We start from the raw sequence: 26,161 nt of genomic DNA, 5'->3' as shown, positions 1-26,161 counted from the left end.
TAGATTCGATATCTTTTATACTCTTTACCAAGAGATTTAAGGTTAAGCAGCTATAAGATGCAATCCACCACACCAAAAGAATCTAAATTAATTTCTAATTTATTCGAAGAGTGCCACCTTACTGGCGTTACTTATGATAGGAATAATATATTTTTGGGTTAAAAAATGCATTTTGTACAATGGAATATCAATAATGTGACTTACACAACGGTGGAAAAGGTCCAAGTCCATTATAGTCCAAATCCATTATAGAGTATGGTATCTTGAATTTATTTGTCAATAGCCCTTACCACCTTTATTCCATAGCATTTATTAAACCCAGAAAAGCTAAATAAACTTATGTTGTAACTCTTGTAAGGGCTATGTGATGGAACGGATCATTTATGATTGGATATTTAATAAATATTTTACAGGGTTCACATATTCGTATATTTAACACAGCATGTAATTAATAGATTATTAGTTTTACATAGTACATGATTATTACAAATGGCATTGTATAACCGTTGCAAGTCTTTTGGGGATCCATTTATGGGTTTTTCTAACATGATACAATGCATAAGCCAATCGGACCAATTGATTGTTAAAATTTCATTAAATCTTGGAGGCACGAATAGTGCCAAAAAAATAAAATAAATATAATTATACTAATAAGAGGAGGTGGCTATCTTCCACCGACTTGAAAATTGTTAACGTATATTAAGTCAATTCTTTAAATCAACCTTTTATTGTAAATATTATTTCTTGTATAGTTGACTATAAAATTTCTATTTATTGGGATTTATTTTCTTTCCATGTACAGAATATTTGATTGCTATACAAGAGTGGAGTATCTATAAGAGAAGATACACATATTTTTCCAAATCATGTAACGAGGATATGACTAGGGCTATCCAATAAAACAAAGATCCATTAGAAACTATTCAAAAACCTATCACAAGATCTCGAGCCAAGAGGTTAAAGGAAGCACTCAACGGGTTGGTACAATAATTGTTTTCAATAGCGGGAAATTCTAACATCACTACTGAAGGTGGTCAAACCATGGTCACCTTACTTTAAGCATGGGAGAGAGAGAGAGAGAGAGAGAGAGAGAGAGAGAGAGAGAGAGAGAGAGAGACCTTTGATGTTGAGATAACATGAGAGAGAGAGAGACCTATGATGTTGAGAGAACATGAGAGAGAGAGAGAGAGAGAGAGAGAGAGAGAGAGAGAGACCTACGATTTTGGTGAAAAAAGTTAATGTAATGTATTTAACGTCTAATAGGACTAGGTTCATTATGCTAAGTCAAATTTAGCCATACATAATTTTTTTTTTCTTCCTATTTTATTGTTTCCTTATATTTTTCTAAGCTTATATGTATAACTTTACATATGAATAAGATTCATACTTTGATTTTAAGCAATATTGTTATTGTGAAAAAATCATTCTTTGTTGTTTTTTGTGAACTTTGAGAACTTATCAAGCTTTACTTGTGACGTTCCTAGACTTATCAGTCGATTCTTCTATAACCAATTGTAGCATCTTTACATACCAAAGTTTTTACCTCTTTATAGATAGTAGATTTTGCCATAAGAACCTGGTTCTAAAATTAGTTTGGTTTTACTTGTTTACTTTGCCTTCCTATTAGTGTTTTCTTTGTTCTGATGGCCTTTATTTATTATCTTCATAACTTAGACCAAAAAAAAAAAAAAGGAATTTACAAAAAATTCAGTTTTTTGTGGTCTGATTTGGTTTGTTGTGGTTTCAATTTTTGGAAAGCAAAGGTTTTGGAAGTTGATTATTAGTACCTATAGAACTCATTATCAAATTCGAAAATTCTCAATATTATTTCTTATTATTCTTTCTTTATTCCCTTTAATTCGTTTCTTTTTTTTCTTACCTATCTTATTGTTTTATATTTCTTTCTACTCTTGAATTAATTGTTAAGTTTTTGAATTGTTGCTGACAAGTTTGGTTTGTTTATAACTAGTTCAATAAGAACTTAGTGAATAAATTAGAATGGAAAAAGGCAAGAGAGTTTATTATAGAAAATGCGAAATATTTGAGCGAAACATGAGCGGTTTAAAATTCAAATTTTTTTTTTTTTTTGAGTGAAACATGTAAGGGAGTGAGTGAGGATATTTCTTGTCATTAACCAAATTTTATAGAAATATGTCTCAAAACCATGGTAAAGAAACTAGTTAAGACAAAGCTACTAATGATCCAAAATTCATAACGCAAGCTATGATCGGGGAGATTAAAAGATTAATAAAAAATGAATTAAAGCCAATGCATGATAGAATGGATCGGATGAAGATTTTCTTGCAAAAGTCACCCCAAAGAATCCCCATCCCAGGCCGTGAAAGAGGAGGATGGAAAGTGTAGACACCACAAAGGCCGACTTTTGAAACATTCCAAGAAGAGGACTTCGAGGATGAAGAAGTTGGCACTTTAACATTCTACCAAGGTTGAGATAGGAGTGGAGGTAGCGATTTTTGTAGAATAAAAATGAAGATACCTGCATTCCAAGGGAAGAGTGATTCCAAGGCATATTTGGAATGGGAGAAGAAGATGGAGTTAGTTTTTGCTTGTCGATCCTACTTTAAGCCCCAAAAGGTAAAGTTTGCAGTTGTTGAGTTTACTGATTATGCTATTATTTGATGGGATCAATTGTGCATAAGCAGGAAGAGGGATGGAGAACGTCTTATCGGAACATGGGATGAGATGAAAGCTATAATGAAGAAACAGTTTGTCCCAAACCACTACTATTGGGATCTATATCAAAAGTTACAAAACTTTACACAAGGCAACTGGAGTGTGAAAGACTATTATAAAGAGATGGAAATCGTCATGATTCGCGCCAATATAGAGGAGGATTGTGAGACAACGATGGCTAGGTTTTAAAATGGGTTAAATCATGAAATAGAAAATGTAGTGGAGTTGCAACATTGTGTGGAGATTGATGATATGGTACAAAAAGCCATTAAATTGAGCTCCAGCCTAAAAGGAGGGGAAATTCATGGTCATCATTCTTTCAACCTAACACTTGGAGACTGAATTACCCCAAGAAGCAAGAGGAGAGGATGGTTCTTAAGCCCAAAGCCAAGCCTAAATCCAAGCCTACCAAACTCATGGTGTAAGGTAAAACTAAAACTACTCCTTCTCGAAATAGAGAAATTAAATGTTTTAAGTATCAAGGTAGAGGTCATATTCCAAGCCAATGCCCAAATAAGAGGGTTATGGTAATTAGAAAGAGTGGTGACATTGAAATAGATAATGATGAATTCAACTATGATGATGTGCCACCACTTGAAGATGTAGATGAGGAAGAGGTTGTATTACTTGAAAAGTTCTCTGTTGCTAGGAGGATTTTGAGTCTACAAAGATGAAGATGAAGCTCAAAGTGAGAATATCTTCCATACTAGATGTTGGGTTAATGATAAAGTATGTAGTCTAATCATTAATTGGTTCATGTACTAATGTTGCTAGCACTTATATGATTGAAAGGTTTGGTTTGCCAACTATCAACCATCTCAAGCCCTATAAGCTTCAATAGTTGAATGATAGTGGAGAGATGAAGGTGATTAAGCAAGTGAAAGTTCCTATTCGAATTGGGAGATATAAAGATGAAGTCTTATGTGATATAATGCCAATGCAAGCCAAGCATATGCTTCTAGATCATCCGTGGCAATTTGACAAGGACACCACATACCATGGCCGCACCAAAGATCACATTCACCCACAAAGATCGAAACATCACACTAAAACCGCTCATACCAAAGGAAGTTTTATTAAGAAAAGTGAGGTTAAGACAATTGTCTGATAAAGAAAAAGAAAAAGAATGTAAAAAGAAAGTAAATGAGGTCGAGAGTAGAGAAAATAAAAATAAAAGAGAACAAAAGGGTAAAGAGAGAGAACAAGAGTGCATATATACAAAACACAAAGATGTTAAAAAAGCTTTCATGTGTAAAAAGCTAATAGTTGTTCTTATGTATAAAAAAGCTTATTTACATTATTTAACCAACCTTGATAATCCTGTTTTACAGAGTGCTGTTATGTATTTGTTGCAGGAGTTTAAGGATGTTTTTTCCAAGGAGATGCCACCTCGATCGCCACCACTTAGGGAAATAGAACATTAAATTAATTTCATACCTGAAGCCTCCATTCCAAACTAACCGGCCTATAAAAGTAATCCTGATGAGACAAAAGAGTTTCAAAGGCAAGTAAATGAACTTCTAGAGAAATGATATGCTAGGAAAAGTATGAGTTCATGTACCATTCATATGTTGTTGGTGCTTAAGAAGGATGAAACTTGGAGAATATGTGTAGGTTGTTGCACCGTCAACAATATAATTTTAAAGTATCGTCATCTCATTCCTAGGTTAGATGATATGTTGAATGAATTATATGGTTCTTGTATTTTTTCTAAAATTGATTTAAAAAATGGTTATTACCAAATTAGGATTAAAAAAGATGATAAATGGAAAATAACCTTGATAATCCTGTTTTACAGAGTACTGTTATGTCTTTGTTGCAGGAGTTTAAGGATGTTTTTTTCCAAGGAGATGCCACTTGGAGTGCCACCATTTAGGGAAATAGAACATTAAATTAATTTCATACCCGAAGCCTCCATTCCAAACTAACCTGCCTATAAAAGTAATCCTGATGAGACAAAAGAGCTTCAAAGGCAAGTAAATGAACTTCTAGAGAAATGATATATTAGGAAAAGTATGAGTCCATGTACCATTCCTATGTTGTTGGTGCTTAAGAAGGATGAAACTTGGAAAATATATGTAGATTGTCGCATCGTCAACAATATAATTTTAAAGTATCGTCATCTCATTTCTAGGTTAGATGATATGTTGAATAAATTATATGGTTCTTGTATTTTTTCTGAAATTGATTTAAAAAATTGTTATTACCAAATTAGGATTAAAAAAGGTGATAAATGGAAAACTGTTTTCAAATAAGGCATGGTCTCTATGAATGGATGGTTTTTCCATTTGACTTAACTAAAGCACCTAGTACCTTTATGAAATTGATGAACCATGTGTTACATGTTTTCATTGGTAAATTTGTTATAGTTTATTTTAATGACATTTTAATTTATAGTAAAAAATTTATATGAGTATTTTTTACACCTTAGATCAGTTTTAGAAGCATTTAGGAAGGAAACATTGTTTGCTAACTTGAAGAAGTGCACCTTTTGCACCGATAAGTTGATTTTCATAGGTTTTGTTGTAAATATTAGCAGTGTTTTTGTTGATGAAGAGAAAGTAAAAGCAATTAGAGATTGGCCGACATCTATAAGCGTTAGTCAAGTAAGAAGTTTTCATGGTTTAGCAAGTTTTTATAGGAGATTTGTTAAGAATTTTAGCACCATTGCTTCCCCATTACTGAAGTGATCAAGAAGAACCAAACATTCAAATGGGAAACTGAACAAGAACAAGCATTACAATTGCTCAAGGATAAGTTGTCCAATGCACCTTTACTTGTTCTATCTAATTTTGTTAAAACTTTTAAAATTGAATGTGATGCCTCCGAAATAGGTATTAGAGTCTTTTTAATGCAAAAAGAAAGACCAATTGCATATTTCAGTGAAAAGTTGAGTGAAGCTACATTGAACTATTCAACCTATGATAAGGAGTTATATGTATTGGTTAGAGTATTGGAGACATGACATCATTACCTATGGCCTAAAGAATTTATGATTCACTTCGATTATGAATCATTAAAGCACATCAAAGGACAAAACAAGTTAAGTCAAAGACATACGACTTGGGTAGAATACATTGAAATTTTTCCATATGTTATTTGCTACAAACAAAGTAAAGAAAATGTTGTAGCTGACAATTTGTTAAAAATGTATGCTTTGATTTATGCTGTTAATTGTAAAATGTTAGATTTTGAGTAAATAAAAGAATTGTAGTTGTAGCTGACAATTTGTTCAAAATGTATGCTTTGATTTCTACTCTTAATTGTAAAATGTTAGATTTTGAGTAAATAAAAGAATTGTATAATTTAGATAGTGATTTTAGAAAGATTTTCAAATTATGTGACAAACATGATGTAAATAATTTTACAGGTTTGATAGATTCTTATTTAGGGAAAATGGGCTTTGCAATCATATTTGTCTATGCATGACCTATTAGTTAAAGAGTCATATGTTGGAAGTTTAATCGGTCATTTTGCAGAGGCTAAGACTTTAGATGTAATAGAAGAACACTTTAATTGGCCACACATAAAAAGTGATGTAGAGAGAGTTTGTGAAAGATGTATCAAGTGTAGGCAAGCCAAATAAAAAAACGCATCCCCATGGGTTGTGCATGTCATTGCCGATTCCTGAAACACCTTAGGTGAACATTTCTATGGATTTTGTTTTGGGATTGCCAAGGATTCTATCTTTGTTATTGTAGATAGATTTTCTAAAATGACATATGTCATTGCATGCAATAAAACAGATAATGTATTTTATATTTCTGATTTATTCTTTGGAGAAGTTGTTATATTGCATGGAATGCCTAAAACTATTATTTCTAATAAAGATGCCAAGTTTTAAAATTATTTTTGGAAGACTTTGTGGGTAAAATTATGGCTTAAACTATTATTTTCTACTTCTTATTATCCTCATAAGGATGGTCAAATTGATGTAATTAATAAGATTCTGTCAACATTATTAAGGGCATTAATTGGTAGAAACAAAAAAACTTAGGAAAAATATTTGTCACATTTAGAATTTGTATATAATAGGACTAAATTTTGCTACTAAATATTCACTATTTGAAATTGTTTATGGTCCTAATCCTTTAACTCCTCTGGATTTAACTCATTTACCTTTAAGTAACACGTGAATTTAAATGGTAAAAGAAAAGCAAAATTTATGAAGCAACTACATGAAAAAGCCCATGCAAACATTGAGATGAGGACAAAACAATATGCTAACTAAGCTAACAAGGGCTGCAAGTATGTGGTGTTTAAACCTGATGAACGGGTATGGTTGCATATATGCAAAGAGAGATTTCCTATCTAAAGAACCAAATTATTTCCAAGAGAAGACGAGCTATTTCAAGTATTAGAAGGGCTCAATGACAATTCATACCATTTGGATCTTCGAGGTGAGTATTATGTAAGTGTCACATTCAATGTTACTAATTTATCTTCTTTTAGTGCATATTTAAAGACAAATTCTTTCCAAGGGAAAGGGGAATGATAAGGACATAACTAGGGCTATCCAATAAAACAAAGATCTGTTATAGGCTATTCAAGGACGTATCACAAGATTTCAAACTAAGAGGTTTAAGAAAGCACTCAACAGATTGGTACCAGAATTGTTTTCAATCGTAGAAAAATCCTAACATCACTACTGAAGGTGGTCAAACCATGGTCAATTACTTCAAACATGTGACATATACGTGGGAGATACCATGGAAAGCATGCGCATATGATGTTGTGATGATATAAGAGAGAAAGAGAGAGAGAGAGAGAGAGAGAGAGAGAGAGAGAGAGAGAGAGAGAGAGAGGAAGACACCTATGATGTTGAGATGATATAAGGGAGAGAGAAAGACACCTACCATTTTAGTAAAAAAAGTTGATGGAATATATTTAACATCAAATAGGATTAGATTCATTATCCTAAGTCAAATTTAGTCATGCATAGTTTTTTTTTCTTTTTCTCTATTTTATTGTTTTCTTGTATTTTTCTAAGCTTATATATATGACTTTATATATGAATAAAATTCATACTTTAATTTTGAGAAATATTATTATTGTGAGAAAATTATTCTTTATGAACTTTTGAGAATCTATCAAAAGCTTTGCTTATGGCGTTCTTAGACTTATTAATTGGTTGAGGTTTTTCGCCTATAATCTGATTTTAAAACGATCCATATTATTTTCTTACATACTTAATTTTTTTAAGGTTAAATGTGTATCACCCTATCTATTGTTTTTATTTCTATATACCCATTTTTGACATTGTATCAGAGCTAATGCACTAGAAAATATAAAACTTTGAGTTGTTTTTTTTTTTTTTTTTTTTAATTTTGTGGAATCAATTATTCGTGGAATCTTCTCCTATTCTTAGTCAATATATCTAGGATACTTGATGCTTTTTGAAAGATCTTGCTCATGAGTGTAGGTGTTACATCTAGTAAATGATATTGATTCTTGCTATTTGACTTGAAAGTGTTTGACAAATCTCAAATTTTGCTCGTGAAATCGAATGGGAAAAAAAAAAAAAAAAACTATTTTTCATGGGTGTTTCAATTTCGTATGTTTGTTGAAGGAGAAAGGTTTATGGGGGACATTTAGATCGCTCTCTCTCAAATCCTAAGGAAGGGTTTGATGTGGTCAAAATATTACAATGGGATTCTAAAGATGTTCAAGTCATTAGTTGGATTTTGGGTTTTGTTGATGCTCATATTATGCTTAGTTTAAGATCATTTTCTTTTGCAAAAAGTTTATAATCAAGAAAATTCAGCTAAGTGTTTTCAACTTGAATTGAATTATCTAAGTATTGTCAAGGAAATTTGTCCATATAAGACTATTATTCTGGTTTTATAAATTTATGGGCTAAATATAAGGAATTGGTTTACACTAATGTTTCAACTGAGGGCTTGTTGGCTTCACAAGAAGTGAATAATTTGTTCCAATGTGAACAGTTTCTTATGAAATTAAGGCATGAATTTGAACCAGTTCGGGCTAATCTCATGTCTAGAATTCCTTCTCTATTATTGGATATATGTTTTGCTGAACTTCTTCATGAAGAACAAAGATGTACTACTTAAAGATTTATGAAGTAGAAAAATATTTCAGTAAGTAATTCCTCGGAGGTAGCTTATGCTGTTCAACCTAAGGCTAGAGATATAAGTAAAATACAATGCCATAGCTGTAAAGAATATGGCCATATTGCTAATCTGTGCTGGAAAAAACTTGCAATTATTGTAAGAAGCCTGGGCATGTCATTTTTTAATGTTGACGTTGACCACAAAATTAGACACCACAAGTTTTGCATATTAAAACTTCAATTCTTACTCCTGAATCTGATTCACACGTTGTTACATCTCATTCCATTAATCTAACTCCTAAAGCTATGCAGCAATTAGTGCATTTAGTATTGTCCGCTCTCTACATTTCATGTGCCAAAAACTCTTCTTCTATATGTTTTGTTGATTCTGGTGCCTCCAATTATATGATTTCTTTTTCAACATCTCTTGTTAATGTGAGACCATCTTCTAGAAATTTGGAAAAAAAAAAAAAAAAAAAAAACTTCATGTACAATCTATTGGTGATATTCCACATGCTTTTCCTTTAAATGATGTTTTTCATGTACCTCATTTAACTTCTAGCATTAGTTCTATTGGCCAATTGGTTGATAACAATTGCAGTGTTTCTTTTTCATAATATGGTTGTGTTGTATAGGATTAGGAAACAAGGAAAGTGACCAGGAAAGGGATCTAAATGTGGAAGATTGTTTACTTCGTGTTTGCGTTCATGTCCCATGAATAAATCTTCGCTATCTTTATTTTGTCCGGTTTCTATTCCTTCTTGTCAAGTTTGACATAAATGTCTAGGTCATCCAAATTCCAGAAGTTTGTCAACTATGTTAAAAAGTGGTTTAATGTTGAATAAAATTTTTGTTACTTTTTCATATACTTTATTTAATTGTGATAGTTGTAAGCATGGCACAAGCAAAATTCTACCATTTACTGTGCATCACAAAAATACTAAAAAATGATTTGATTTGTTAGCCATTTGCCATTTGCTTGTTGCATTCGCATATCTCAAAATGTTGTTTTCGTTAAAAATATTAATTTCTTTCAAACTCACCAGATTTCTACTTCTTCTCTTGAATATTCCTTTCTTTCTAATTTTAAAATTTTTGAAGCTACAAAGTTTGATTCTAGGGACAAAGGTTCACAAAGTAATGTTTTTGACAGTCATGAAACTAAAGGGACTTCTGAAACAACTTCTTCCACTCCTGATCCAGATATTGATCCACCTAATTTACCAAATGCAATTGTTCCACCTCCATAGCAATGATTTAGACAGGTTATCACTTATGGCTTTTCTTTCACCTACCTATGTGCAAAAATCATCTTCCAAAGCCAAAAAAATATTCATACTTAAGTTGCTATGAATGAAAAATTGGAAGCTTTAGAGAAAAATCACACTTGGTATATTATCTGTTGTTCAACAAATTGTAAGCCAATTGGATGTCAATGGATATACTTAATCAAACAGAAACCTGATGGTTCCATAGACAGATATAAGGCTCATTTGGTTGCTCTTGAAAATTGACAAAAATATGGTATCAATTATCATGAAACCCTTGCACTGGTAGCCAAAATGACTACTGTTCGTGCTTTGTTGGCAATTGCTGGATCACAATCTTGGCCTCTACTTCAAATGAATGTCAAAAATGCATCTTTGCATGGTGATCTTCAAGAAGAGGTAATATGAAACTTCCACTTGGAGTATCTTCTGGCTCTCCAAATCATGTTTGTTGCATTTATCAATTTCTTATGGATTAAAGCAAGCTCCTCAGATATGGTTTTAAAAAGTTGGCCAATTGTTATGTACATTGGACTTTATTCAAAGTTACAATGATCCTTCCATGTTTATTCGTCGCTCTGCTGCAAGTATCACTATTTTACTTGTTTATGTCAACGACATCATTATTATTAGGACAAATACATATAATATCAAGCAATTACAAGCTTATTTACTCTCTTCATTTCACATGAGGATCTTGGGGCTCTCACTTATGTTCTTAGCTTAGAAGTACATTATTCTGATAAAGATATTTTTGTTAATCAACATAAATACACAAATGATTTAATTGCTTTGGCTGGACTTCAAAAATCTACTCTTGCAAATACTCCATTGGAACGTAATGTAAAATCCTCATACGATAATGGAGATTTGCCTTTTAATCCTACTTTTTATTGTCAGCATGTTGGTAGCTTAATTTATTTGACGGTTACCTGACCAGACACAGCATATGCCGTAACTTTGATGAGTCAATTTATGCAGCAGCCTCAACATTTGCATCTTCTAGCTGTTAGAAGGATAATTTGTTATTTGCTTGGGACATATAGTTGTGGGTTATTTTATAAAGCTAATTCATCTCTTACTCTTCAAGCTTATAATGATGCCGATTAGGTTGGATATGAAAATTCTCATCTATCTACTATAGCTTGGTGTATGTTGTTAGATGATGCTCTTATATCATGGAAATGCAAAAAGCAAAGGAAAGTTTCTAAATCTTCAACAAAATCATAATATAGAGCAATGTCTTCTATTAGCTTAGAAATTGTTTGGCTTTGACCACTTTTGTTTGAATTGGGATTTTCACAAAATAAGCTGACACCTCTCCATGTTGACAATATAACTTCCATTAAACTTGTTTCAAATCCAGTATTTCATAAAGAACAAACCATGTAAAGACCGATTGTTATTATATTCAAGGTGAGTATGCTGCTAATACTCTTAGTCTACCTCATTTTTCCACTTAGTTTCCAACAGCAAATATTTTTACAAAGTCCTTAACTAAAATGCGTCATGAATTCTTAGTTGGCAATGCTTGTTGATTCACCAGCATCTTGAGGGCGGATTTTAAAATATATTAAATCAATCTCTCTTATCAGTCTTTAATTGTAAATATTAATTAATTGTATAATTGACAGTATAATTCCCATGATTTATTTTCTTTCCTTATATAGAATATTCAATTGTTATATAAGAGTGTTATATCTCTAAAAGAAGATACACACTTTTTTCAACAAATCTTTTCTATTGTTTTTATTTTTGTATATACATTCTTGACAAAAATGTCATCTTCCCATGATATAATTTCATGGTAGAAACTTTTTTTTTTCCTTTTTTTTTTTTTTTTTTTTGGTTTCCGTGAAAAAGAGATTATTTCGTAAAAGCTAACACATATTGAAAATGAAGAGCCTTTTGTAGCATTTTTCCTGAAAAATATATAACCTTAAATAAAGTTAAAAGAAAAAAAGTCTATTTCTTATCTATGATTATGGAATAAGAAGGACAAATAGTTTGTCTTAAGCTTAAATAAACGAAGCTACCATATCCCCGTATAGAAGTCTTAGAGTTCGAATCCTTCCATATCGAAGTTCAAAGAACAAAATCTCCAAGTTCAAAGAATAAAAGCTTGGATAAACTGTACCAGGTATAATAATAATTTGTAAATTTGAATGGAAGCCTATGATTGAGGCATCATAAATTAGACTGCTGCCTTCAGTATTATTTGTTTTCTCTACAGGATATGGACCATTCCTGTAACTTTTAAACAAGAAGGTCGAGGTACACGTACACGTGGGACAACTTGGTGGTTTATCCACTTTCCGTTAGGCCTAAGATACTTATTAACGAATCTAATCTATGATTCAATCCCCCCCCCCCCCCCCCCCCCCCCCCCCCCGGGAAAAAAAAAAAAAAAAAAAAAAAGAAAATTGAATCTAATCAATAAGAAAGAGAAAGAGTCAGCAATAAGAAACACACAAAAAACAAAATCTTGAACAACATACTGACAATTTAATTTCCTCATGGTATCTTTCCCAAATGACAATTTGGAATCTCCTATCCAATAACAGTTGCTCTTGCTAATTAAAGCAGTGGTGTTTTATAGATTGCATTCACTAAATTATATAAATTCAAATACCAACTTTTATTGTCTACACATCTTTTTATTACCCAGAAACAGTGGCATAATCCGATTATGAAGCAGAAGAATTCCAAACCATTCAATATAACATCCTATCTTTGATCCTTAAATACAACATTTGTTCAGTATCAAATCCAAAACACTGCCCCCCACTCTTCTTCCGAAACCTAATTAATTTATTCATCATATAAAGTATTAGTATCAGCAAGAAACTTGAGCTAGACAGAACATAAATACCTCTTTTTAGCGGGTTGAACAGAAAAGTTAGCAGTTCCCACACTGTGACACTGACCCCCCTTGTAAAACAAAACAGCACACGATAAAACAAAAATAAATAAGGATCATTCTATCTTCTCTCAGACCAATCGTAGCACTGTCAGTGGATCCCAAAAAGAGAAGATAATATATTGAAATAGAGTCATTTCGGCATTAAATTTTAACGCCTACAATAATTCCCATCTGGGATACAACAACACCCGAGTAACAAATCACTTTTTAAGACTAGCAATATCAAAATCAATATATAGCCACCTAACACTGGTTCACATAGCTACACAGTCTCCTCCTCTCAAACTCACTTGTGGCTTATGTGGGCACTTTCTGGGTCTTTAATATTCAAATTTCTGAAAATAAATCTCTAAACTACATGAAGCATTATTTGACTCCATTACTTTGCCCACATCTCCATCTATGCGCTCCCAACATTAATCCTTTTCTCTCCAACCGATTGAAACTCAAAATCCAAACCATATTTTCAAAACCATGTTTTTTTTTTTTTTTTTTTTTGTGGTGGGGGGGGGGGGGGGGGGGGGGGGGGAAGAAAGAAAGTCCAAAAATTCAGCATAAAATCGGAGTAACAAACCAATAAATGCTTCAATCCTCATCTTCTTGTTTAACTATTAAAAATAAAATCAAAATCAAAAATTAGAAAGTTCCATCACATAACTAAACAGATAAGAGAAAAACAACAAGAGGCAGCAAACAGAGCATTAATGGTTTTAAATACCTTATTACGTCAACGGAGTTGAGGAGTGTTGCAGTTCACCCTCCTTTATAAAACACAAAAGCGAAACAAACACACACATAAGCAGATTCAATTACAAAACCCCACACAAAAAACACAGAGTCTCCGACTAAAACCGAACACTTTATTTGAAACACCGACCTAAGACTCTGATTTCATAAATTGATTTTATATAGATACGAGAAAATGCTTGGAAATTAGTGATGATTTAATAAATAAAAACAGTAATTGAATGTAAATCAATCAACGCTGAGGAGGAGGAGTTTCAGGCTTGCCGTTCTCAGAGCGCTGCTGATCATGGAAGATGGTAGAGAAATTGGTAGAGAGGTCAGAGTAGAGCGAAACGACCTTAGAGATGTTGCCGTTGATCTCCTGAATAAGAGCCACGTTCTTCACCATGTTATTGGGGAGCCTAGACTGGTGGTTCTCGTTGACTTGCTGGATCAGAGCTCGGTTGCGATCGAGCACCGACTGAACCTGGTTGAAGCTGGTGTTGAAGGTTTGCCACGCCTCGCCTTCTTCTTCTTCTTCATGGTCGACGGGTTTGCGTTTGGATTTGTTTAGGGTTTGGTGGTTGTGACGGCGGTGATTGGAAGCGTCGTCCATGCTCGATTCGGCAGCGGAGGAGGAGGAATCCAGAGTGGTCATGTGCATGGACGGACTGCTAGACCGGCACGGTCTCATCGGAACACATTGTCAGTGGCTCTGGTTTTTTTGGTCATTTAATTTACACTTCAATAACAAGGCAAGAGGAAATGAGAAGGGCGTGCGGAGATATTTATATATAATAACATGTTTAATTTTGGATGAGCGTACACGAGATCAGAATCGCGCGTGAGAATCGAGTTGGAGGATCTTGCTTTCAATTTTTTTTTTTTTTGACCTTTTCATTTGGTAGCGTCAATAGGACGCGCATTCAGCGCGAATGGGTAAATGAGCTAATGAGCTTTTCTTGGTCGGAGATAAATATCTAAAATGGAATGGCATTGGTAGCGTCCAAATGGAGTATTTTGGAAAAAGGAAATAAAAAGGGAAAAAAAAGTCCAAAGGAATCCTGCCACGTAGGCAAAAGTCCGTGTGCTGTCCTTTCTGTCTCCTTTCCAAGTGCTCTATCCACCTGTCTTAGCCATAAATATCTTCTTTTCTTATTTACATATGAAGACCCAAAAATATCCTAAGTGGGTCCCACAAACATATTCTCTCAAAAAGCACACCATGAAAGATGATGCAACGCTCATGTAAGCAAGCAACGAAAGTTTAATGCAATGTCTCTCCAAAATACCAAATTATTTCTATTAACCTTTTCAATCCACTCTAAATTCTTTCTTTCATTTGTTTATTAGAACAAAATTTGAACTATGTATCCAAGAAAAAAAAAAAAAAAAAAATCATGAATTATGAAATTCCACCTGTTGTGGAATACCATATGAACACTTTTTTTTTTTTTCTGAATAAAATTTAGAGGTAAAATCATATAGGCAATTTTTTTAGACAGATTTTGTAATAATTTTCTTATCCAATAAAGTTGCTTTATTCTATTTCTAGTAAGATTCAGCAAGGATTGTGAAAGTGAAATATAAACAGAACTAAATATATTAGAATATGATTGAAAAATACAAGTCAAATACATATCAATTTCTCATGCATGTGCAAAAGCTATAAAAATGCAAAAGAGATGCATATAATTAGGTTAGAAATAGACACTAGTCGGTTGGTTTCCTTTTCCTTCCAAGTATGGATGCTTTCTGGAATCTAGGACCACCCATCCTCCATTTCTTAAAAGCCGCCATCGAAGATTGAGCTGCCTCATACACTACAAAAATATCCGTTTAAGCAATTACGGTAAATATTTCAGTACAGAAGATCTTGAGGGAATGACAGTAAGAAAATAATGCTACAAAATGGAACTAAGAGTCTCACTGGTGGTTTCTTCTTTTGTTAGGAGTGTAAAGCATTTGGAAGCCGCTGCGAATGCTGCAGAGTGTGCCTTGGCTAGGACTTCCTTATATCTGTTCTCAAATGCAGATAACAGGAAAGATCCCAAATCCCTACCCTCAACCCTCGTCTCTGGCTCACAGGAATTGAACCTTGATCAAATTAAACAAGCAAAAAATTGTTAGCTAAATAAAAATTTGGCTAGAATATACTACATGTTTAACAAGTTTAACAACAATTTATCCACCAAAATTTGTTGTTTTGTTTGTATCATTTAGATTTATTTGCAATTAGATCTTAATTAATGACTGAAATATTCCCCTCAAGTCTAGCCATACAACTACTAGTAAGAACACAAAAAAAATATGTAAGGACAGTGATGCGGCAACCAGCAAAAAGCACGTCAGTATACCAGATGAAATCAAAATTCTCCACTCGATATGCTCCAATTACAACAAAATCATTGTATAATTTCAGCCTTCAATATAGTTTGCTACTGAAAATTTAAAACTCTGTCTTAAAAACATGTTGCATGACATTGTTAATAAAACATACAATCAGATAAAATTTATTCCTGTACATTTAAACAGAACATGATGAGCCAGTGATTTCATCAAATGGTTTGGGTTAGCACATGCATATGGCTTCTTGTTCTGCTTTTTTGATAGACAAATCATCATATAATGAACATATTATGCACGAGAGAAATGAATATGAAAGTATTTGCAATGGAAGAACTTTATCTATGATAGGAGTTCTTGACATATGTTCTGTCTCAACAAATCCTCAGTGAAAGGGACCTTTAAGATCATAATTTAACATAAAAAAATACCCAGAGAACGCATTAAATTGGTAAAGTTACATATGAAAGAAGAGAATGAGTAATGCAGGAACTCACAACCGTGCTATCTTGCATCCAAATTCGTAGAAGTATGGACATCGAGATCTCAGATCCACACATGCAGCATCAGCCCCAAGTTCCAGCCTAGTTCTGGAAAAAAAAATTTAAATAAAAAAAAGTTGAAAATTAATAAGAATCTATAAGAAATTAGATACTGTAAAAATTGCAAATTAGTACTCATTTTTTTAGACTTTGAACTCGCTACACGAGTCAAAAACCATGCCTTAATTGAACATATGCTACATGTCCAGGGATTTCCAACCATATTATTTGGTTAGTCACAACTCTGCTCCTGACTAAATTATCTATGATCTTCATGTCGCAGAAAAAAACTACTAGTTATCAGATTTCACAGGTGAAGCAGAAGCATGTTTCCATTCTAAAATCAAAATTACCCCCAAAAAAAAAAAAAAAAAAAAGAAAGAAAATCCTCTCACTCAGCCACTAGGAGTTCCCCAATGAAATAATATTACTTATACAATAGATATTGGAAAATGAAGATATCAAGTTATTGTGACAATTACTTTTGATTGAAACAGGTAGGAACCTTCAGTTTTACTACTTTTCGTAGGTATAACTCATGAGCAAGCCAGAAAGGCAGCTCTACCTTGGAATCTATTTCAACCTGGAAAAATGCAGACAAGAAAATATCAGAAAAAACATCCTTTCTCAATCCAACTCCAGATCCAATCCGCTCACTTACACAATCCGTTTCGGCGCTGGCATCAATTCCCACCCCATTTACTGCCTTTCGGAACACAACCGAAACACGCTGTCAGCAAACAGATAAACACATTTAGAAAACCATCAGAAACCAACATTTTGGGGAGATGAACTACAACCAGCAGAATAGGAAGCCAAAATATGAACCTCTTCCTCAGCAATAATATCATCAAGGTCATAGTAATTAGCCATTCTAGAGAAAACCTTGCTTAGTGCTTTGCAAATCCCACAACGTACTCCAAGTGAAAAATCCTTTATATAGCATTACCAACCAAAACCTACAATGAATTTAAAAAAAGATAAAAAGAAAAAAAAAAAAGATTGAAAATCAGAAGAAAATCATTTTTTCCCAGTTATCAACATAAAGTAAACCATGAACCATATTAAGAACACAGATTTGGGTTTTCCAAGTGGGTAATAGAACTACAAAACTGCGGATCAAGCAATGGGTTCGAGATCACTTCATTTACACTAGTTATTCAAATGACAAGGTTAAGAATTTTAACAAATTGGCCGCAATCTGAGCAAGGACATATTGGGCAAACTATAAAAAAATAAAAATAAAAATAAAATAAAAAAAACTGCTATACTATTTTGATAAACAAGTTCGTATGCAATAAACCCATTGATTCGCAAACAATAACCACCCAATCAAATTCAGAAAAAATGTTTTTCTTTTTTCTCTAAAGAAAAACAAAAAAACAACTAAAATCAGCTCTAAATCGAGAAGCAGATGTGCAATCCAAACCACGAATCGATTACTGAATAGCAGAAGAAAAGCAACGAAATACAAATTTTATTTTTTCTCTAAAGTTCAGATACAAGAAGTACAGATCGGAAACAATAATATACATATATACCAATTGATATTATTCACAATAACATCGAAATCTAAGAAATATAGATATATACAGAAAAATAGAGAATTACCTGGATTCGTGTTGCTCTAATTTGGCGTTTGCACGAAGGGGGTGTGTGTGTGTGTGTGAGAGAGAGAGAGAGAGAGAGAGATTTGAGCCGCGCCTCCAAGTGCAAGAAGATGACTGAAAACGAAAAGGAAAGAGGAAGCTGACATAAACAAAATTGAAAAAAATAAAGGGAGGGAAACTCCAAAAATATGGAAAGCGGGGGAATTCTATTTATAACATGTATCTGTAATCGGATACCGTTCATTAGTAGTGGTTCAAAAAAATTTCAACGGTCTAGATCCAGTGAAGTTTGGGGCGTCGCTTAAATATGAAATTGTAATTTTAGCCCCAAAAAAAAAAAATTTATATATATATATAGCAAAGATAAATAATAAATGAGGAAATGATCAAGCACACAATCCATTTAAAGCTAATAAAAAAAGAAATCATCTAAATTATGTGTATTTTTGTTTTCAATTTTTCTTATGTAATTGTGGCTTGCGGTTTTCTACAGTGGATCAGTAGAGTTCACTATTATTCTAATACCAAATTTTAAAGAGGTAATATTATATTAGAAAGAAAAATGTTATTGGTTACTGTTAATAAAAATCACTTTGTTATTTATCATCAATATCTGATAATTATCACCCGTAGAATTATTGTTAATATGGCCATTACTAATTAATTGCATTTGAATATGAATTGATTTTTTTTATTAAAACTACCTAATTTGGCAAAGTGAACATATTTAAATAGTTATTGAAATTGTCAAATGGTAACATTAATAGTGATATAATATTTTTTTTAGATTAGCATTTAAGTAGCTATATAGAAAGATAAATTATTTGGTAGGATAGATCTATCACGTTAGTCATAAACCCATCATATTATATTATGTTAATTTATTAAATATCGCACATGTGATGATTTAATCCTCAAATTTATCTTATATTGCTGCTGTAATGTGCTCTAAAAACTGGTGCAAAATCTAGTGCAGAATCTGTTTTGAGCGTTTTGAAGTTTTAGGAGGTCAAAACGGTGCACTTCATTATTTTGGAAATAAAGAATGGCAAAATGGTCACGTTGCCTCACATCTTAAGTAGAGTGACGTCATTTTGAGCAATACTTGTTATATATATGGTTTTCTTCCTTCACAACGAAAAAAAAAAAAAAAAAAACAAAAGGAAAAAAACAAATTTTTCTAGAAAGTTGCAGAAGTGGGAAAAACTTCAAGAAATCTGTTTTCATTCCCTCGTGTTCTTCTTTGTGTGTGTAATTGATGTTCTTTGTGAGCTTGGTTGAGAACACAGAGAGAAAAGGGTGTAACAGGAGTTTTGGATTGTGAATATCTGAATGATTCCATAGTTAAAATTATATAGTGATTTTAGTAACAGCAGCTATTCAATAATACCAAAAACTCTCACTGGAGCAATGAGGACGTAGGCAATCTTGGCCGAACCTCTTGGCCAAACCTCGCTAAATCTTGTTGTTGTTTGTGTTACTTAGTTTTTCAGTTTTGCTTTATGATTTTCCAACAACACATTATTTATATCATTTTTAAAATGCAATGTAATTAAACTTTAAATTGGTAAATTATTTGTTAACAAATCAAACTATTTCAATATTTCGTCCAAAAGAAATCAATTTCTTTAATATGACTTTATTAATATATTTAATTTTCTTAAAAAGGATTATCTCATTTATTTTATTTCTTAAACAATCTTTAAAAAAAATGCAAATACTATTTCTTACTATTATTAGTTTATTTTAACCAAAATAAAACATTATATATACAATTGCTCTATTTTTATAAACATTATGGGAAAATCAATGTAGGTGTATATATATATATATATAGGCATATTATTTTTATTATAAAAGAGTAGCAACGCAAAGAGAAGTATAAAAAAAGTATTTCTTTCTTTTCAAAAATAAAAAATAAAAATAAAAAGATATCCCTCTTAATTTATCATATTAAACTTGAAAGTATGTAAATATAAAGTGGATGGAATATGAAATACATAATAATGCTTTTTTAAAGTATTTTTGAATGAAATATATTTTTTAAAAGTTTTTTATTTTTTAAGATAAAATTTATATAAATTAAATGATATAATTATTCCTTAGAAGGATACTAAATGATTTATTAATAAATGTATTGAATAAAGAAATTAATTTGATGTCAAATAGCTTACTAATTTGAAGTGTTATTATATTAATTAATTTAAAAAATAATATGAATTACATATCATATTTGATAAAATGACGTAATACAATTAGACATCTAAAGCTGACATAGTAAACCCATCTTATCAAATAATTTCTTGTGTTAAAAGGTTTACTTATCTAAAAAAAAAATTTAGAATAAAAAATTAATGATTAAATGCTACCAATTAGCAGTTGTCTTGTTAGCATAGTTTCAATTGTGACAAAATAGTAAAACTTTTTATCAAAAAATCTTAATGGCAAAAATACAGTGAAGCATTCAAGTGCAGGACCATTACCCAAAACAAGTTTTGCACGGATATAATTCAATTTAGACTATCACAATTAGAACCCCCACAAAAATTAAAAAAAAAAAAAAAAAAGAATAGGAAAGAAAAATACAAAAGAAAAAAAGATAAAACTCAAAATCCAATTTGAAACCGTTATTGGCCAAAGATTAATCAATTTATGTAATCAAATTTTGCATTTCGACCATTCAGGCTCTCAACAAAACAAACTGCAGCTTCTCCATCTAATGTGGCATAGAAATAATTTTCTGATCAAACAGTGAATGGCTCCTCAACTACCAACTTTCAACAGTACCATGTGGCTGAAGAAATATGAAAGGCACAAAGTTACTTCTAAATAACTTACTTACAAAGCTATATTTAATAGAATTGAGTAAACCATATATAAGAGTCTTTTCCTGGACTTCTAAAGTAGTGTTTGCTACAAATGTATTGAATCTTCTTCCCTTCCCCTTGCATTTTTCTTTTCTTTTTTTTTTTCTTTTTTTTCTTTTTTCAAATATTCCATGTGTTTCATACAATAACATATCATTGTTCTCCGCAATTAACCAAGCACCTGCATGGGGAAAGCAGGCAGAAGATGACCATTGATTATTTCCACTGAATCTCCCTGTGAAAGGTCCACTCAGAGGGATTTAATGTTCCTTTTCCATCAGCAGTAACGAGATCATATGGTGAGTCCTCTGAAAACTCAGTCGGAATGGACTTCCAGTGTAAACATGGTTTCCATTCAGCATTCTTGAGCACCTTCAATATCTCCTCTACAACTATATTGCTCCCCTCAGCGGATAAATGAACACCATCTCTGAAAAGGAAGAATGAGACTGAATTTCCTTTTACCAGAGAATGCAAAACAAATTAAACTCTTGACAATAAACTACTACTGAACAATGAACCATCAAACTCATTAAAGTTATATAAGCTTTAAGGTAGTTATCATGCAGGTTCATGACATTGAAAACTTCTATTTACTTTGCTCGAGAAAGAGTAGAAGAGTACATTTCAGCCAGATATCTTTCAGATGACAATTAGCTGACAATTTGACAGAGCATCAATTGTAATGAAAGTTCACTGAAGTAGTCTGGTTTTTCATTATTATTTCAATTTTTTTTCTGAAAAAGGACCTTATTTCTCAACCACAGATGTATAGCCATCTTAATTGACTGCTTGAACCATAACAAGGACAAGGAAAATCATATTATGGAGTTATGGAAAGCAATAACCTCAATCTCAATTCTGCAGAGACTGAGTCAACCTTGGAGCAGAATTTATGCTTCATAACAATATCAGAAAGAATTATGACATGTCTAATTAACTAAAGCAATTCTTCACAATTAAATCTAGAAGTGAGAAACATGCACTCACATACGCATATAGCCATAAATGCCTCAACTATAATGGTATATAAACAGCATTAAGACATTAATAGCTATGCCTAATGTGTAATTATTGATCTTCCAGTAATAAGCATCAGTAAAGAGTTTAAAATTCTAGCCAACGAAAGACAAGGTATCTGAAAATTGAAAAGGCTAAAGTTTAAACAGGGCAGAGTATTTTTTCAGTGCAACAAATTGCACTCATCATAATTGAGGGTACTGTCAAAATAAAATACAAGAAAATTTGAGCAAACTAACTTACGTAAAACAAGTATTCATCCAATTATCTCTTTTCTGAAATGCAGTAAAAAGATCAACAACCTTCAAACCCATTTCCTGGCACAACTCTACACAGGCATCTGAATACTGTCTGCACAACTCATTAGTTCTTACTAGTTTGCTTAAATACTCACTGTGACAAAGGTAAAACACCTGCATTAGCATTGTCCTAGTAACAGAAAAAAGGAAGGAAAATATTATAAGATGTGCAAACGAGAACCTTGTAATTTCACGAACTTTTTCCTCATTCACAGGAGGACAACTAAGAAAAATGATGCGTGTGGAATCTGAAAGACTCTGGTAACATAAACGTGTGTCAGAATGCATCAAACATCATTCTAGATTGAAGAAGGCATCAACAAAGCTAATTTTGATGGTCATTCAGAGGTGACGTACATACAAAACAAGCATAAATGAATCATTTCAACCATGTATGACTATGAAGATTTATTATTTCCTTTAGCACATTTGGATTGTCTCTTAAATCCTCTATGACAAACTATATTTTATTGATCGTTGAAAGATTGGTTTCATAAATTTTCGTTGCTTGGTTGAGTCTCGGACATGCAGACTTGTCAGATGGTAAAACCAAAATTAAATGCATCACTGATTTCCTACGAAGTTACCATGAATCCAAACAATGCTCAAGATGCCAAGAAAGGGAATGTTCAAGACACCAAGGAAAGGTGAGATGAATGAAGTACAGATCATCCCAATAGGTTAACCAGTATGTAATTAAGGATCCTTCACTCCTTCAGCAAGTCAACTACAGCCTATTTATATATAGCATGATAATGATATTTATTATTTGTATGAAGAAAGAACCTGGAGATGTCTTGCAATCACTCTCATGTTTTCAATGTATTCAGGAAGTGGCACATGAGGGCCCAGGCCAGATGAGTGAGGCCCCATTGAATCATTACCTCCAAAATAAGCTATGACCAACGATGGCTGTACTGCAGCATCCTATATTCAATAAAAGCATATTGTTGGGAGTTAGTATCTACTAGAGTCTAGGCTGCTACATTAAAGCCTCAACAAAAGAGAGTAATATCTGTACTGTTCACTATCCTCTAGTACACAAAATATATATATATATATATATATATTATAAATACTAGAAGTTATAACCTAATTATCATTGTCTCTGTCAAATTGCAATGGAAGCTTTATGATCAGAAGAAGCTTTGAGAAAGTTAAAAAAGGCTAAAAAATCACTGATGGTGACAGGCATATGTTCAGGGCGATATGAAATTCTCTTTGTGGATGAACAAGTCACTTAAATATTCATATGGGAGACACAAGAGAATATACTGAAGTTAGGAGGATTTACATAGGATTGGCAAATTTTTTTTTTGGTTATTCTGCTGATCCTATGGAAATCCTCCTAACTTCAGTAAAATTTGGATGCAGCTCATCCAATTATTTTCATTTTTAACAAGACTTTGCAACAACTTGGGGAACTTCAAATTGATTCAACCAGGTTCAAATTGATTCAACGAGCTTGAGAAACCTCAAGGAAATGTTAGAAATTTAAATCCATTGGGTATAAGGGGAAACAAAAAAAAAAAAAAAATATATATATATATATATAGATATATAAAGTATTAGAGTATTATTTGGCTTAAAAAAATAGTGAGGAAAAGAAAATAATGGAATAAAAATAAATTATGCGAAATCTAGGAATTTTATTTTGAAAACGTGTAAGAATGTTTGTTTCTCTTTCCTTTTTGGTGTATGGGATTCCATACTCGAACCATAAGATAGTTTAAGTAAAACAAGCCGGAGACAGCCGGCATCCTAATACCTCTTTCCATCTGCCCTTTCAACCAGAAAAATAGACTTGGTCAAATCCTGATTTTCACATCACAAAACAGCTAAGTGGGTTACATTATTTTCATTTATTGTTATCTCTCCATTTTCTTCACAAGGAAATTTGTTACTAAAGGTATCAAGCTAAGAAAATGGAATAACATTGTAATTGATAGAGGAGACTATGGACTTTAGAGTGATCCTATTACTCCATCAAGTTCAATCTCATAATTTCTTGTAAACATAGGATCCCTTTATGATCATATCTAAAGTAAAATCCAATAAAGCAAAAAGATTTAAATTTGCAACTTGAAAAATGCAATACCTTAGGAAACACTTGATCGAGGACCTGTACAGCACGCCTTGAGTTCCAACCGTAATACCCCCGCACCAATATATCTGCCTGCAACAAATCACAAATAAGATTGCCAATGTCTCACTGAAACAGATAGCAAACGAGAACCTATAAATGCAGAAACCAACATAAAATCATCAAATTATGGCAATTTTCTTTTGAAATTCAACATTATGCCTGCATGATAGACTTAAAAAATTATTTTGGAAAAAAAATCCATTCACTGATGTGTTTTGGTTGATAAAAAATTCACATGTAAATGGCCGAGAAACAAAAGCTCAGGGCCAGTTTGGACGCCAAAAATCTGACTAGTATTGACAATTTTCAAACAACCTCTGTTTTTTGTTCCTTCTTAAACGAATTAATAAACGAAGAAAAAAACCCACAAAATTAAAGGCGTTAAAATGCATAATATTTTCTTAGTTAGGCTCAAACATAAAAATAATCCACAAGTAGGACAACAACAACAACAACAACAACAACAACAAAAAGGGAAAGATTTAGAGAAAGAATACTTTGCGAGCGTAAATGTCAGCGAGAGTAGCACCCCAACCGCCATTGCTGAAGCTTAGCTGAACAATGGAGGATCCGAACAAAACGAACTGAGGCCTTGGCGGTCCCACCATTTCTCTGTGTGTGTGTGTTTGTAGAAAGTTCTCTCACTCAGAAAAGTCTGTGAGAAAGAAAGACGAAGAACAAGTAATTAGGATCACCGCTCCACCCACCTTATTCGGAGCTTCTAGCGATGACTGATGATGATACACATATACAGATACCAGTAAATCAAATCGCAATTCCTAATTGCAGAGGTGTATCTGTTTTTAGCAATCACTTTATACACCTCCGAGATTGGATGGCATTCTATTGTATTTGCGTGATTATTTATAACGTTTTATTAGCCATCCAAATTATGACATGTAAGAAGCATGGCCCACTTGCGTTAATTATTTATTATTATTTTTTTCACAGATGCAAGTAAACACCGGAGTCACTTTCTCCCTATCTGTTTATTACCTAAGAATAAATAAGTAAAAATTAAATACGAATATTTTGTACATTATATTATTTAATAATTCATCTCTAAACCCTAACTTAATTAAATACACAATGATTTCGTACCAAACGCGTATTGGTTGGTAGGTTAAATTATCAGTTATTAATTTAAATTTAAATTTTTAAAAATAGGTATGACAACTTTTAAATATTTATTATGTATTGATGATACGGTGATATATACATATATATATATATTCACTCATATTCAAACACTCTACGATTAGGATCCATATAGTTTGTTTGCTTTATGTTCAATTAAAATCTTTTATCCATCTTTTTTTTATCCGACCAGTAATAAAATTTTATCTTATTTTAAAAAAAAAGTTATTCATTTTCATTTAAATTTATGTTATTTATTTATTAATATTTTTAATTGAGATGGTAATGAATAGAATAGGGACAAATTATTCAAATTTATTAAAAATTATAAAAAATGATATGGCCTACCCATTATATGTAATACTTTCTTTTTTTTTTTTTAAGATAGCGACTAATTAAAGATTTGCACATGCACATATTAAATTGGGCAAAGAGTTCAATTTTGCTGTAGCAAAATTGTTAAAAAAATATATATTGGAAATTTCGTCAAATAATGTTGACCAGGGAAATAGT

At 32.2% G+C, this 26,161-nt stretch overlaps 3 protein-coding genes across 8 annotated transcripts; all 3 read right to left on the bottom strand.

The window, feature by feature from the left end:
• Positions 1-12,517: 12,517 nt before the first annotated feature.
• LOC107413852 (protein EARLY FLOWERING 4) lies at positions 12,518-14,449 on the bottom strand. 6 transcript variants are annotated; one of them, XM_048470339.2, is made up of 4 exons: positions 13,967-14,449; positions 13,674-13,716; positions 13,530-13,563; positions 12,518-12,963 (listed from the first exon to the last, which is right to left on the bottom strand). In XM_048470339.2, exons 1-2 carry the CDS (start codon positions 14,373-14,375, stop codon positions 13,709-13,711), a joined length of 417 nt encoding a protein of 138 aa, XP_048326296.1. In that variant the 5' UTR covers positions 14,376-14,449; the 3' UTR covers positions 12,518-12,963; positions 13,530-13,563; positions 13,674-13,708. The 6 variants fall into 6 exon arrangements, with proteins under 6 accessions (XP_048326296.1, XP_048326300.1, XP_048326297.1 ...); XM_048470343.2 differs by having other exon boundaries at positions 12,518-12,834; XM_048470340.2 differs by lacking the exon at positions 13,530-13,563 and having other exon boundaries at positions 12,518-12,834; positions 12,905-12,963.
• Positions 14,450-15,261: 812 nt separating this feature from the next.
• On the bottom strand, positions 15,262-18,345 carry LOC107413859 (DNA replication complex GINS protein psf3). The gene is made up of 7 exons (XM_016021909.4): positions 18,181-18,345; positions 17,398-17,528; positions 17,231-17,299; positions 17,052-17,152; positions 16,525-16,617; positions 15,612-15,778; positions 15,262-15,504 (listed from the first exon to the last, which is right to left on the bottom strand). The coding sequence occupies exons 2-7, from the start codon at positions 17,440-17,442 to the stop codon at positions 15,395-15,397; spliced, it is 585 nt and encodes a 194-aa protein (XP_015877395.3). The 5' UTR covers positions 17,443-17,528; positions 18,181-18,345; the 3' UTR covers positions 15,262-15,394.
• A 2,436-nt stretch (positions 18,346-20,781) lies between these two features.
• Positions 20,782-25,351, bottom strand: LOC107413846 (GDSL esterase/lipase CPRD49). Its single transcript, XM_048470489.2, has 6 exons — positions 25,009-25,351; positions 24,464-24,541; positions 23,152-23,292; positions 22,547-22,623; positions 22,310-22,459; positions 20,782-21,476 (listed from the first exon to the last, which is right to left on the bottom strand). The coding sequence occupies exons 1-6, from the start codon at positions 25,117-25,119 to the stop codon at positions 21,263-21,265; spliced, it is 771 nt and encodes a 256-aa protein (XP_048326446.2). The 5' UTR covers positions 25,120-25,351; the 3' UTR covers positions 20,782-21,262.
• Positions 25,352-26,161: the final 810 nt, after the last annotated feature.

Source organism: Ziziphus jujuba, chromosome 8, assembly GCF_031755915.1.
Source record: "Ziziphus jujuba cultivar Dongzao chromosome 8, ASM3175591v1".
Classification (NCBI taxonomy): domain Eukaryota; kingdom Viridiplantae; phylum Streptophyta; class Magnoliopsida; order Rosales; family Rhamnaceae; genus Ziziphus; species Ziziphus jujuba.
Note: the sequence above shows the minus strand (reverse complement) of the source record. Positions and strands in the feature narration are given on the sequence as shown.